Consider the following 15,883-nt stretch of genomic DNA (forward strand, 5'->3'; position numbering starts at 1 on the left):
AATATATCTCGCGTTCATAACTTTTTGAGAAACAACTTAGATTTCCCCACAGAATTTTATAAAAGAGAGACCGTACTGTACCGATATATAGAATTTACTTATAGAACAGGAGGAAGAGGGAATGTTTAGAAAAATAAATCAATAAAAGTCTAATTTTTTGCGTATTTTATTTCGGGCACAATTTCGTTGGTGTCTCCACCTTATCGTGGTGAGGGGGTTTGAGTATGCCAAGGACCCTGAGAGCTATACCAGCGGTAGCGTAGCTACTGGCAGGGCCTCCCTTGCTGGACAGGTCAAAGGGTAGGCATCAGACGAAGAGACACCAAAAACCAAAAACTGATGCCGGTAGCAGCGTCATCAGCAGCGACTTGAAGCACAGAGCAAATGATGCTCGAGATGGTTCAAGTTCGTATAGCAACAGGCGTGACCAGAGTGGTTTGAACGGCTGTTGTACTGCGATGTGGAAAGCAAATGGAAAAACTACCACATTATCACTTTTCCTGGATAGTCTCTTTCTAAAAACAGAAGATCGCATTAAGTGGAGGAACTGTTTTGGAAGAGACTGTGGACCTGTCGTCTGACAGATTACTGATGAATGAATGAACAAACTTGGGTCCTATCATTACCGAAGGTTTATTTTCTATATATAGACAGGTAAACATTTTTTTTTACTTAAAAGGAAACATTTAAAAGTGGGGAAGGATGAAGTTCGATCCCGGAAACCAAACTATCAATTCCGGCTCGGCGCAGAAAACAGATAAACGCCGCCTAACATAGTCCTGCAACTTACAAGGAAAATTACGGCAATGTCTAAGCTCTCCTCTATGCAGATGTACATGGGACGCGGAGAACTACACGCTCATAAGGTCTAGTCTTCAGAAGGAGGTAAGAGATTTTGTTGGCCGCGCCATAGCTCAGGCGTTTAGTCGCTGGCTTCACACCGCGGCGGCCCAGGTTCGATCCAGGGTCTGGCCTTGTGGGATTTGTGGTGGAGAAAGTGGCGCTGGGGCAGGTTATCTCCGAGTACTTCGGTTTACTCTGATAAACTTCATTTCACCAACTGTTCCACAATCACCATCATCAATCATCTGGGACTGGTATAATAGGCCAGTAGTCTCCTCAGTCTCACCAAACTAAGAATAATAATAATAAAAAGAGATTCTGTTCACCCCGGACCGCGTTATGTCCAGAATAGAGACTAGGAGACAGCTCGATGGACCCAAAACCTAGTGGTCCTTCCGGGGAATTGAGGCCCGGTGATCTAGCCAGAATGAGAAGAGGCCTTCGTGACGGTTTCTTGAGTGGGTTACTCTTCGAACCTGAAGACATAGGCGATAAATACCTCCGAAAAGCAGGTTGACTTTTACCAGACTACACAGCGTTATGACCCAGAAGATAGAATAATCGCTGGGAGAACCTCAGATATACATCGTACAGTTGAAAGTTCAAACACATAGCTCGTTTAAAGTCACGTGGTCCCGTTTTGAGATCCACTCCAATTGAATTTATATTGACGTATTATCTTATTTACTTGTGATACTGTAGTGGTGTCATCGAATTATGGTGAGAAAAATAAGTATTCCTTGACGCACTCTGCATGAGTGGGCATCTCTTATCGTGTTATTGCAGCCTCGTCATGGTGAATGACTTGCAAAATAACACATCCCAGACCGCACCTTGCTTTTCTACCTACTCGTAGTGTGGCTTCTGAAGAGGTGAAAGGATAGTAATAATGAGCTTGACGTACATATGCATTTCTTGCAAAGCTCTTATTTTTACGGAGAATTTAATGGATGTTTCAAATAAATAGTTATATTACGAAATGACGTATCTCCCGGCAAGTTTGTTTCTATTATACGGTTCCAGTACGTGGAAGCTGTTCAGATTTACTGGGTTTCTGCACCTTGTCCATCGTTTAGTATTAAAAAAATTAGAGAAGCTTTAGAATCTGGGAGACAAAGTTGCTCGCGTCCGTGACATGCTTTAAGTCATATGTATCCCTGCGTAGTGCAAAATAAGCAACAAACCTGGCAAAGCTTCCCGAAAGAAAAGTGCAAAGTTCTTCAAGATGCAACAAAGCAAGAACTTGAGTGCTCTCTATTGGGAAGCAAGAAGCAAAATGGGTTAAATGACCCCAAATGTAGCCATTGGAAACCAACCAACTAACCCTTTAGAATCTAGTGGAAGCTGTTGTACATCAGCTGGAAGTTTAGGGCCTTCTCAACATATTTTATTATTTAAAAAGTCTTACAAAGTTCGTAAATATAGAAAACCATATCAAGATATGAAGCCTATCAGATGTTAATAATTAATTATCCATATCAAACGGAAAATTTAATGCAGAAGTCAGGATGCCGCGATATTCATATTCTGCCACCACAACGCAAGAGAATGGCATTAAAGAAAGGGTTACGTTCCAGAGGAACTCGTCGCTTTTATCTTCAAGACTGAAGATTAAGCGATACATTCCGCCGAAACGTCGGCGGATCCCTTGAGAACTACGTTGCATGACTACGAACAGTCACATCTTTATGAACGCCAAATCCAAAATAGAGTTTTGTGAGGTGTACATGTTATGTAAGAACTAAAAAATAGACAAGAAACAAACTAACTAACTAACTAACTACATGGAACTGAGGGTTTCTCGAGAAGCCGCCAGTTAAGCAGCTAACTCAAGAACTTCACAACATCTTATGGAACCCGAAGGCACGTCACCGTATTTACATGAGCGTTCCACTGGTCCCTATCCCGAGCCAGATGAATCCAATCCATACTATTCCATCCGATTTCTCCAAGATCCATTTTAATATTGCTACCAACCAANATGAATCCAATCCATACCATTCCATCCTATTTCTCCAAGATCAATTTTACTATTGCCCACCCACCTACGTCTTGGTCTTCTTAGTGGTCACTTTCCTTCTGGCTTTTCCACCAATATCCATGTAAAAGAACAATTTTTCTATTCATCAAGGTTTGTCTCACAGTGAAGATGGCGTTTCGGACATTTTGGTTTTGAAAAGAATGATGGTCAGATATTTATAAAAAAAATTTTAACTGAAATTGCATCTGCTCCATGTACAATCAGAGAGCAGTACAGTTACACGAAATTATACTACTTTGACTGCTTCAGTCGAAATAAGTTGTATGTTATAGTGTCAGAATGAACTGAAGGATTAGTATGCAGAAGTTTCGTTGTTTGTCAGAGTAATTTTTGAGTAGCTTCTCCTGCAGGAAATGCATACTCGAGAGTCAGACTACCCAGTAAACAAGCTAAAATTCCGGATTTGAAAAGTAAATCTATGAGTATATTCGTCTAGAACAACAGCGCTTCTATGGCGATTTCTTACAATGACCCAGAGCTTCTGGTGTTCAGGATGAATCTGACCAGTGCCATAAGACTTTATTCTACCGAGTGAATTATTATACGTATTTCTTAAAATTTTCTTGTTAATAATAACATTTTAGAATTTTTTTTTACTATTTACAATTTTTGTTATCTGTGCCTCACATTACAAAATGCTTTTAGCTTTCATTAATTTTCCGCAATAGGCATAAATCTGGTTTATTGTCGAAAGAAACCTCAGTCCACTGAACTTGTTGAATTTATTCTGGGTTATAAATTTTTTTTGTGGGGGTTTCAGGAACATCTTATATTGTATAAAGCAAAGCGCTACATGACAGAAAAGTATTAAATAATATACTCGTAAGAATGGAGATATACATATGAATTATTTCATTATGATCTCGAAAACGCAAAAAATTACTAAGGTCCCTTTCTTCAGTGAAACATCAAAATATATGTATCCTTCCAAAACTTCTCAAATTTCCGAGAATGTATATTTCTGACGAAATTTCTTCTTATAAGAAAAAACTGCGCGTCCTCACATACTTTTCTTCAATACATTTTATGTTCCCAGTTCTATAATGATGTTCATAATCCCAGCAATTTCCCGTTTAATTTTCGACGGGCTTAGTGTTAGTATTGTATATAATGATCTCTTAGAGTTATATTTTAAGGAGTGACGGTAGATCTGTTTCGGCCGAAACTGAATTCTCCCGAGAGTATTTGGCGCAGACCTACCTACACTCTGAGTGTAGTGGCACTGTGGTAGGTTGTTCATACCAAGTTTCATGAAACTCCGTTATTTGCATCCAGGCTTACTGAAAGGAGACAGACACAGGGTCTGAGGCAAAGGAAAATAAGTATTTCACGTAAAGATATAAACCTACATTTCTTTGAAAAAAAACAGTCTATTATACAATATTGTGACCTGCTGCCTGAAAGCCGGACTATAAGACGTCCATCACTAGTCAACGGCTAAAAATTCCTAGGCAGCTATGCCTAGGAAACCGTTGCCCCGAAGATGAAAGTGTAACGGTAGGGTTTCCACCTTTACAAACGAATTGTTTGAGGCAGACAAATATTCCCGCGGCAACAAGAGATTCGTGGCATAGCAGCAGGCGAAATTAACCCTTTGACAAGGTGTTCTCTATTCAGTCCAAGTGCAAGATATTACAGTTCGTATCCGACAAGAGACCAGTTAGTTCGTATCCTACGAGAGCTAAGGACAGTTGAGTTCCGAGCAGAGCAGAAGACACTTCACAGAGAGTAGCGGTGCGAGAAGTAACATGGAAGAGGAAACGTCTGACGACGTTATAAGTGTGAATAATTGTATTTGAGAGTGCAACGAGTAATCGTCCAATGAACATTCGTCAAAATCCGAAACCCCATGTAAATTTTCTTTTCGCGTTGCATAGGAAGCACGTGACAATATATTTGCCCTTTCAGATTAATGTGACATTGCCTGCCAGCCGGCCTTGAGAGCAACGAGTGTTTGATGAGCACTGTTATGTACCCTTTCTAGATAACATTAGAGCCAGAAGAGATAGCGAGGCGATAGGAACAGTCACTGGGAAGCAAATTTACACGTACAGCATCCAGCAGAGCGAAAGCACGTTCTGTTCAACGTTTGATTATTCTACGTTGACGGGTAAGTCAGGACAGAAGCTTAAGCTTATTAAGGTCGCCATTGTAGTGGTTTTCAAACTGTGGTGCGCTCACCATCATGAACACGAGATTACTACTGGTAGTATGACATCTGTTAAAGTTGTCTCTGTACTTAATTTTTTTTATTCGCTTAGTGGTGGGTGGAGTCCAACTGGGTCCACTCGGCACGGCGGCAACTGATGGGCCTATTGTAGACTGCCCCGGGTGATTATGATGATGGAGAATTTCGTGGAATGAAGATTGGCAGGGGAAACCGAAGTACTCGGAGAAAACCCGCCCCAGCGCCAATTTGTCCACCACAAATCCCACTTGACCAGACCCGGGATCGAATCCGGGCCGCCGCGGTGGGAAGCCAGCGACTAACCGCTTGAGCTATAGCTCGGCCTTGTCTCTGCACTTAAGTAATTAAACACTACGCCATGAAGGCGTATGGGAGAGTGGATGTACATATCCACGTATTCTTTATCTCGACGCTAGTTGGAGGTGAGTGGTCAGCTTCACACTTCGGCCGATTTACCGGAGGGGAAATTGTCCCCCGTATCCATAGGGACAGTAGTAAATGCTTTGGTTTCTCGATAACTGGTAGACTCTATAACGTGACGATTTGTGTTTGTAAGTTGACAAGTCATGAACACACCAACTAAAAGGCAGTGAAGATCTAATCCTATTGTACACGTCACTAACTGTTAGTATTTTAATGATAATTTCTAATGTTGCTACTTTATTATGTTTACAAGCTGAAGTACTCATTCTTCGCCATCAGTCCGCTGCACAAAGCAGTGAATATTATAAACTGGTCAACGCGAATATAGATCTGATCTATATTCATAAGATCATCTTGATAATAAGCAATCTCGTAATTTCAGTTCATTTCACGGACACTTTCAGTAACTATTTTCTTCTATGTCGATTTGAACTTACATTAATATGATTTACATAACTTCCATTTTGGTAAATGCGAACTGTAATCCATGAAACTTTTAACTTTGTTTTATGTTGCTTGAAGAAATTAACTGTGTATCATACCTACGGTTCACCTCCCAGAAAAATGTGATCTAGTTTTCGTATGGGTACTGTTAATCGATTAACATTTTATGCCTATCTTAGACATAATAAGTTCCTACTTTATATTTAATAATAGTATTACTCTTTCCCATGAATTAGAAATAGTTGCCACTTTATATCAATATAAATATCATTTCAGAGATCCAAAAAGTACAAAAATATAAAGAAGTTTCTCTAATTATATTTTGCTGCTATTTGTGCCTAGAATATTCAGCTTTGTCAAGAAGTGAAATTCTTCAGCTAATACCGTACAGAAGTGCAAATTCGTGGGTAGTTGGATTGTTTAATTACGCAGAAACTAGGGAAAACGGAGAAAGATTCAATGCAGCGCCAGTTTTGAAAACAATTTTAAAACAGCAAACCGAATATTGGAAGAAACTGTGAGAAAAGACTGCCCTTCGCACTGAAAATTGCAGATAAGTGACAGTATTTAAGATTCATTTTCTTTGTACGTGAGGTGTGATTCGTACTTCTAAATGTGTGAAATTAAATAATATGTCTATCTCATATCCATGATTAATATTTATTTATAATTATCTTTATTTACTTATGGTTTAGGTTCTTACCATCATATTTACAAATTATATTTGGGGTTAGTAGAAATTCTTGCAGTACAAAATGGCTCAGTGTCCAAACTAAATTGGGAGACAATGTTCTAGGCAGCACAACTGTTAACCGAATTTTCGGCTCTTCCGCTTGAGTTCGCCTTTGTAACAAGGAGTCTTCATTTTTCTGAACACGCAAGCACGCCTTTTTTAAAGAACACGACCAACAACAAAACCCCTTTAACCGACACGTAATGGTCACTGTACTGTAAAAAGCAAACTCCTATTTTTCCTACTTTCCAATAACACGAGTCCCAAAAGGGAAAAGGTATGCCCACACAAGTTTCTTACTATTTACCGCTTTTCCGATACATGATAATCGCTTGTATTACACTTTATGTACTCGTAGATGCCTAGCAACGAAACAGATTCATGAGCTACACAGGGTCAAATTTATAAGGTGCCCAAAAGCTAGAATGAGCAAGACAAAGAAAAACACAATTCGATATATTTTAATGGGATATACAATAAATATGCCATTCCTATACTAGCCTATGTTATGTGATATAAACTACTGATTTCAATTACTTTCTTGCAGAAATACTGCGTTTCCAGAACATGGAGGCTCTCATCTTCGATTCCTGGTGGGGCATTAGCACACTTCTGCTTGGTGGAGTAGGTTTGGTGTACCTGTACCTCACACGCACTCACGATTACTGGCGGAAAAGAGGCGTTCCGTACGTGAAGCCTCTCCCTGTTTTCGGGAACCTCAAGGATGCATTGTTGGTTAGGAAAACCTTGGGCGAAACATACCAGGATCTTTACTGGTAAGATCTGTCAGTATTAGGCCTATTAGAGGGATAAAATNTCAGTGCTGGGCAAAATGTCAATTGGTGAAAACTACCAAGATATCTACCGGTAAGCAACGCATGAGACTGATCTTGCGTTCTGAAATTCTGTGATGAGCCGTGTCAGCGCAGTCGGAATAGTGGCTGACTACGGGCTGAACTATCGAGGGGTCGGAGCTCGAGTCTCGTAGGGTCAAGATCTTTCTCATCTCCACGTCGTCCAGGCCGGCTCTGGGGCTCGCCCATCCTCCTATCCAATGGGCATCAAGGACTCTTTCCCCGGGGGTAAAGCGACAGGAGCCTGAAGCTGATTACTCACCTCCAGCTAGTGCCGACGTCAGGAAAATGTGGATCTATATATCCATTCCCCCGTACTCGTTCATGGCGTATTGCTTAATTAGTTATGCAGAGGGATAACTTCACTTTTACCTGGGAAACTACTCCAAACAAATAACACAAACAGTCTCGATAATTCAATTCAATTCAGGTTTATTTACGTGCAATAACTTAATAGCACAGTGGCCAATTACAAAGTTAGCACGAGTATATAAAGATATAGAAAAATAATTAAACACAATATAAATATGACAGAAATAAATCTGTGGGCATAAATCTAAAGAAGACTTAAATACATTAATGAATTATGAATTAATAATAATAACAATATAGTTCTGTATTTATTTACGCGCTTATTGAACAGTCCTAAGGCCAACTATTAAGTAAGAACGGAGAATGAGACAATCAAAGCAAGCGTATACACACAAACGGATGTCTTAAGGAAAGAATTTACTGAAATTTCTGTTGCACCAGTGGACACTGAACTCCACATATTCAAGTCTATACTGGGGGGATGAGAAGGAGAAAATTACACTGCAATGTAGGCCCAATATCTTAATGTAACGAGAAAATATACAGTTTATATTATTATGGAATTCGACACTAGAATTCAGGAACGCTTCGAGGTATTTAATATAGTCGCTAGGGGTTATAGAAAATCTAAAAGTTTATGCCAGTAGATAAACATGCAAAATTTCCTTGATAAGAATGTACCTAACGTTGAGTTTCATACAGTTAGCAGTGCACCAACCTCTTACAACGTCAAAATCAGACAGCAGTAGATACAATCGGTAGAAGAGCTAATGAAAAGGCGAATTTTGATATCATCAGCAAAATCCAGACACTCAATGTAGTTAATAGCATCACATAAGTCATTAATACACACACTGAAAATACATTTACCAGAAGAGATTTTTAGGAACACCGAAAATATTTCAAAAGGCTATGAAAGCGTTCCAGAAACACGGACCAAGGATTATCTGAAGAATGACGTCTTCTGGGAAGTGGCGCGTTGTAGATATTGTATAAACCGATGTTTCGGAAGAACGTATCGTCTCCATCTTCAAGGTAGAAGAAAAAAGAAAAATCCGCAAGCGATGAACCAGCGTAAGCATGTGGCTGCAGACTAATTTCTTTTCTTTTAATGCTAGTTGGGTGGGACTAAGTCCCTTGTACTACGGCCACTTCTGGCCAATTGTACCAGCCCCAGATGATAGGTGAGGGTGATTGTGGAGCAATTGGTGGAATAAAGATTGGCAGGGGAAACCGAAGTACTCGGAGAAAACCTGCCACAGCGCCACTTTGTCCACCACAAATCCCACTTGACCAGACCCGGGATCGAACCCGGGCCGCTGCGGTGGGAAGCCAGCGACTAACCGCTTGAGCTATGGTGCGGCCTGGCTGCAGACTAAGTGACCAGTCGAAAACACCAAGCTATATAAGAACAGGAAGGGAGGGAGAGTAGGCCACATGGAAAACGAAGAGAGAAGATAGGGGAGGGGCCTGTGGAGATGCGCCAGCAGACAGTAAGCCAGGGACGGTAAGGGATCGTGTCGGGGGGAAAAGGCAGGGTTACTCTTAAGATGAAGGCGATACGTTCCTCCGAAACGTCGGTTTATACAATATCTACGCGGCGCCACATCCCACAAGACGGCATTCTTCATAGTCACCGCCGTGTAAACCTCATATCTTACAAGGATTATCTGTTAGGTAACTACAAAACCAGTCAACACAACCACCAGAAAATACAAACGCACTAATCCTATGAAGAAGCAAAGCGTGGGGACTGATGCCAAATTCACTGCGAAGATCAAAATAAATGACAATATCTTGACGTCGAGAGCCGGCTAAAGGGGCCATGAAATTAAGATAAGGTGCCAAACCGGCGAAGAAATATTTCGATTTAGTGAAACCTAGCTGCTAGGAGATTAAGTTAAACTTACGGTAATGTCTAACACAGACATGGGCAATTAATTAAAAATAATTAAAAAAGAGGTTAAAAATGGGGATGGATGTATAATTGTTAATGGGGCACTACTACATTTTTTAAAAACAGAAACAATTTCCACTCGCTTTTGTAAAGTAAGAAAATATATGTGAGATAAACTTACATAAAGAACGCGTTTCGGAACGGAGCAATGATGTCAGAACAATCATTAATAAGAAAGTCGGGTGTGTCATCAACCTGAACAGATTTCGATGGTCTCAGAATTTAAGGATTTCAGAAACACCTGAATCGGAAATAGGAGCTAATGATAAAAATTCAGGTGAACAAGGGAGGAAGAGGCATGCGCATGGAAGGACTGATGAAAAGCATCAGCCAGATTCGAACTAGTCCCCTCGGGAACACAACGTCGGAAAGAGGCGTTACCGTTTTAGACAACTTGTTCGATTACTTAAGGTCTGACAGCTGTAGGACCGCCTCTGTGGTCTAGTGGTCAGAGTTCCTTGCTGCAGATCCTGAGGTCCCGGGTCCGATTCCCGGCGCTACCATATTTTCTGAGAAGTAGTGGGTCTGGAACTGGGTTCACCCAGTTTCGTGAGGATAATTGAGGAGCTATTTCATGGAAATAGAGGCTACGATCGAGAAAACGGAAATTAACGGCCGTGGGGATTGGTTGCGTTGATCACGCGACACACTCTATCTTCTAAAATTGGCACTAACTTTGCCGACAAGCGGCGGTCGCTCGGTCGGTATAGTTCTCTTGCGGACCAATAAACCACACAGTGACAGATGTAGAGTAGGGGCCACATAATCTTCCTGAGGTCCTAGTTCACCGCCCGTGTTACACAGTACATCGTCGAGTGATGTAGTAATTAATGAATAATGAATGGGAAAATGTGTGGAAGGAAGCGGTGGCTACTTAGTCTGAGAACTATCATGACATTTGTCTGGAAGATCTGAGAAAGACTACCTGAAGCTCACTCAGGAAAGCTTGTCTTTGGAGCAGGAAAGTCGGTGAGAGAAATTGGTAGTTCGATATACACGTATACTCGTGACGAAATAACGCGACGCTGCGAACTTGTTGTTTACAATTTCAATCATGCCTAATCTTCACTAAACACTGTTATGATGAAAAAAAAATCAGATTCATACTAGAGGAATAAAAGGAGGCGGGGTAGGATGTGGTTAGGAGCGAAAAGGATTCATACAAGGTTTTAGTCTGAAACCCTGAAAGAAAGAAACTTGTACGGAAACCTAGGTTAGGTATGAGGTAATATTAAAATGGATCTTGAAGAAACAGAGACACAGACGATGTGAACATGAGGATAATATTATAATAGACTCTAAAGCAGCCGTGTAAAACTTGCGGCCCGCGGGCCGCATGCGGTCCCCATAGCCACAAAGTGCGGCCACTCAACTTTTAGAGCTAATTGATATTAAAATCAATATTAAAATTTTAGTAGAAATATTTTTTGTAAAGACAATTTTCCAACAAACCAGAATACAGGAAGTCTCACGCAGACATAAAATAGCAGGCTGCAGGAAAAGTGATTCTGAGAATTGCAGAAGGGTTTGTCCAACTAACGGTTTGTAAAGTTCGTGAAGGACAAACTATTGTATTTCAGAAGGGTAATGCACTAAAATCCGCACAGCCTCACCACNAATCCCTTTTGGAGGCGTAGTAAGAATACAAGGAGGGTGGCACATGACAGACAAGTGCAAAAACCTTCAAAACTAGCTTGCAACCCCCACTCACTGTCTAATGGGCTGCTAGCAAACTTTCAATTTTATGACCATTGAGACAAGATACACCTTCCTACTTGTCCGGTAGTCTCTTGTACATTGTCATTCAGTTCATTTTCACACAGAGACAGGTACTGATGTTACATTGTTGGACGTATAAAGGTTATAATTAAACATTACGAGTAAATTATCAACTACGAGTTTTCTTGTATATGTTTCTTTGATACTTGTCAAAAATGGCATTCTCTTGCTTTTTAAAACTGTAAAATATGTGACTTTAGGTAATTATACTGAAATTATTCCTAAATAATAAATACACGTAGAATTAAATTTCCTTGTATCAAACTCGAATGTATATTTCTATTTTGAAGTGCGGCCCTGGACTATTATTCATAGGGCTGAGGTGGCCCTCTGTACAAGTTGAGTTTGACATGCCTGCTCTAAAGTAACTGAGACGTATATACTGTGGATTTGATTCATCTCGCTCAGGATAGAGCCCAGTGGCAAACTCTTCTAAACACAATATAGAATTCTTAATTCCCAAAGAAGACGTACAGTTTCTTGTAGCTGAACGACTACCAGCTTCTCAAGGATGACGCTGCTTCATAGAGAGACTTAGATAGTAAGTCAAATTGGCCTACGAATTGCGTCAAAGTCAGTATCACTAGTGGTATATATATATATATATATCCGTATAATAAATCTTTGTAGGCCTCCATATAGAAACAACTGTTATGTGGTATGGACCCCAGAAGTAGTTGCAGTGCAAGGGACTTAGTCCCACCCCACTAGCAATAAAAAGAATAATATGTGGTATGGAACTTTATACTTCTCAGAATATAAAGAACACATAGCTGTATGTTGCCAATCCATTTTAAACAGAATGAATACAACTATAATTTCAGGAAGCTGGATGGGCATAAGTTTGGCGGAATGTTCAAGTTCTCTCAACCAGTGCTGATTGTTAGAGACCCTGAACTCATCAAGAACATACTCGTCAAGGACTTCACCAGTTTTCATGACAACGATGTGCATGTAAACATTGATACAGATCCTATGTTTGGACGCAACCCTTTCGTTTTGCGTGGTGAGAGGTAAGTTCATATAGGAGGCCTTGTTTCTTACTGAAATATTTGTATTAACTGACATGTCTGACAAATTTTCAATTCCGGTTTCATTTTAACCATTTAACTAGCTAACTAACAACAATTAGCAATTTTCACTGCGGAGCCAGTACTTATTCAGATGACCCCTAATACCTCACCTTTCATGAGCTCGATAGCCAAACTCACGTTTACGCGATGATGCCGAACAAGACGCGCCCTATGATAATTAGAATTCTTAATCCGAACTTCAGCTTAGAGCAACGTTACAAGAGGTGATCTGTGGACTATTTTGCACTTTGTTTGTCCACAGTATTTCTAGTATTTGGGAGCTGGGATGAAGACTGGCTACGGACTGGACGACCAAGGGGTCGAGTTCGAGTCCCTTAGAGTCACTTCTCTATATCGTCCAGACAGGATCTGGGGCCCACCCAACCTGCTATCAAACGGTTTTCTGGGGCTCTTTCCCCGGGGGTAAACCGGCAGGGGCGTGAAGTACACCAATCACCTCCAACTAGTGTCGAGGTCAAGAAAATGTGGATCTACACAACTACCTCCCCATACGACTTCATGGTGTAGTGCTTAATTAGTTAAGCACAGGGACAGATTTACCTTTACCTTATTTGTTGCATTGCCTGGCAGGTGGAAGATAACAAGATCGCAATTGAATCCTGCTTTCACAGCGGCAAAGCTGAAACCGCTGTTTCCTCTGGTCCTGGAGGTGTGTCAGGAACTTACAGAGTACATCGAAAAGAACGCACATACAGGTACGGCCACCGTCAGCATGAACGCCGCCAAAGAAATAAATAACTGATTCTTGGTTTATATAGCTACGATTTTACAGTTGATTAATTAATAGCATAAAGATATGATAAGTAAACGATCATGTTGAACGGATATGAGAGGAAGCGGTTTTGGCGGGATGTAAGGCATTCTCCTAACATGTCTAAAAGGGTTGAGGAAAGTCAGAAAACTTTATTCGGGACAGTAAGCTTTCGAGTCTGTATCTGAGACAAGAACATTCGAAATTTCAAGCAGGGGTGCAGACACTCGACTGCGATTATAGGCAATGAAGTCTTGTTAGGGTCTACACACACGAAGTTCTCTGTTGATGTGTTAACAGCCACAGGAGACTTTAAATCGTATGGTCGACACAGGAAGTGACATCATCAACTGAAACAACACGGTAACACGTGGTTCTCTGTTAGTGCTAGGTTCTAACCGTTACAGTTAGTCTTTTTGAACAACCTATAATCATATTCTTCGAATGCACAGAACAAGACATTGTTCCTTGAGGGAAACTACTTCTCTGAATCGAATCCAGTTTTTCGGCATGAAATAAATATGATATTTCGACAAATATATTAATTTAAAATTTAAAGGTTATTGTATTCTCGGATGTGATGGTATGTTGTTTTGTAGACAGGAACAACGTTAAGGAGGAACTTGCTACCTCCATTTTCAGGATAGAGGAAACAGCTTTCTCCCTAGACCTTTGATCTTTACTGAATGCTATCATTCTTTCATATCATTCGACGCTATAAAACGCAACAGTTGACACAGCGTTATTAAATAATTATTTAATAACATGTAAGACGTAGGGAATTTCTTGTCNCAACTATCGTTCAGTTAGACAAGAAATTCCCTACGTCTTACATGTTATTTAACGTATTCACAAAGTCCAACACTGGTCCTCAGTCAGAGCAAGATGAATATTACATGATATCAACTAAGCAATTAAAGCACATGGGACAGAACACTCGAAGAGCTCACAAATGGTCAAATGGAGAGACATAGCGGTGAGTCTCAAGTTCTAATTTCGAGCTCACAACATCCAATTACTGGAAGCTACTGGACACTCTTTCAAGCCCAAAGAGTCACACACTATTTCTTTAACGTTATCTTCCCACGCAACCACTGTTTTCCGAAGTAGTCCCCGTTTTCACTTCTGTACAATTTTTCTTGCTCTTCCCGGTTTTTCCATGTAGGATTCATGTACAATCCAAACGTTTTCCCCCTGATCTGATCAAGATAATACGGTCACGTATGAGGGGTTAGCGTGACTAATAATAATGGGTTCTGGATTAGATGAATAGATTTATTGGGCACTAACAAGTCGTGACTACAAATAATTATAAAACTCGAAAGATTGCTGTAACTATAACAGACAAAATAAATACTTCAATATCTGCTTGCTAGTCGTTGCTTGGTAACGAAACTTATCTGGTTAACACTTCACAGATGAATACTCAGCTACTGAGCTGCCTTCTGAATTCCCTTACGAATGAATCACGACTCTTTTACAACTTCCAGACGGCCCGAATATGTCACCATATCGAAGAGTTCCTCTGTTAGTCTGTTTATTATTTGCAGTGGGAACAGTCTTCCAAGCCGTTGCCCTGGAATCTATGTTTCCGGCTTGTTGTCAGGAAAACGTGTATTGGCGATCCGTTGTCTGGCAATGGACTATTCCGGCTTTCATGCCTTATGTCACCATATTCTGTGAATAGCACGGATTATGAAGTCTCTTATTATGTCATTTCAGGATGCTCTTTCTACTTCCTCTGTCTCGGATGTTTGTACTACTGTCGTCACTTTGTCGTGAAAGCCTTCAATCCATCATTTTTCCTTTGTGTGAGAGGCCATATATATAGTATACTGCAGAACTTGTAAAGTAAAGTACATAGCTGAGTACATTACCACAATCCCCATGATCAACTCTAACTCCTCTTACTCCTGAGAGCAACACAGAAAGTGTTGAATGTGAGACAAGGGCATACCGATAACAAAATGGTTCGTCGCTCACTGCTCTTGCTGTTTCCTGTCTCACGCTGCACGTGTAATGATATGCCATTCCACAGGTGAATTCGAAACCAAGGAACTATGCGCCAGGTTCACGACGAATGTTGTCGCCAGCTGTGCTTTCGGAATTCATGGAAATGCCATTTGGAATCCTGAAAGTGAATTCCGACGAATGGGTCGCGAAATGATCGAACCAGGTTTCTTACAAAACCTGAAGTTTACGACGCTATTTCTGATGCCACTGATTGCTGATATATTCAAGCTGAGGTAAGACAAGTGTTTATTTGGAGAGTACTATTTTCTGACACAAAACTCCGGGTAGTCCGTTAAAAGTCAACCGAAGTTTCGGCTCCTTAAAATTCTGGGAATTTCTTGACAATTTAAGAGACTATTTCTTATAGTCTTTTCTTCGTCTTCCATCAACCTCATTCGTAATGAAGACGGAGCCTGAAATATGTGCCGAAACATCAGGACAAATTCAACTG

The 15,883-nt window shown here is 40.5% G+C and overlaps 1 protein-coding gene across 1 annotated transcript; it reads left to right on the forward strand.

Annotated features, from left to right (window-relative positions):
* Positions 1-7,495: 7,495 nt before the first annotated feature.
* On the forward strand, positions 7,496-15,702 carry LOC111865860 (cytochrome P450 9e2-like). The gene is made up of 4 exons (XM_033752012.1): positions 7,496-7,539; positions 12,399-12,587; positions 13,239-13,363; positions 15,458-15,702. The coding sequence occupies exons 1-4, from the start codon at positions 7,505-7,507 to the stop codon at positions 15,667-15,669; spliced, it is 561 nt and encodes a 186-aa protein (XP_033607903.1). The 5' UTR covers positions 7,496-7,504; the 3' UTR covers positions 15,670-15,702.
* The last annotated feature ends 181 nt before the right edge of the window (positions 15,703-15,883 follow it).

This window comes from Cryptotermes secundus, unplaced genomic scaffold (genome assembly GCF_002891405.2).
Source record: "Cryptotermes secundus unplaced genomic scaffold, Csec_1.0 scaffold1392, whole genome shotgun sequence".
Lineage (NCBI taxonomy): Eukaryota > Metazoa > Arthropoda > Insecta > Blattodea > Kalotermitidae > Cryptotermes > Cryptotermes secundus.

What these genes read in the sequence shown, in the direction of transcription:
- LOC111865860 (XM_033752012.1), top strand. Translation starts at nt 7,505, where the DNA reads ATGTCAATTGGTGAAAACTACCAAGATATCTACCG. An exon ending in TTCGTTTTGCGTGGTGAGAG is followed by an intron (nt 12,588 to 13,238) that starts GTAAGTTCATAT and finishes ATTGCCTGGCAG; the next exon opens with GTGGAAGATAACAAGATCGC. An exon ending in CGAAAAGAACGCACATACAG is followed by an intron (nt 13,364 to 15,457) that starts GTACGGCCACCG and finishes GCCATTCCACAG; the next exon opens with GTGAATTCGAAACCAAGGAA.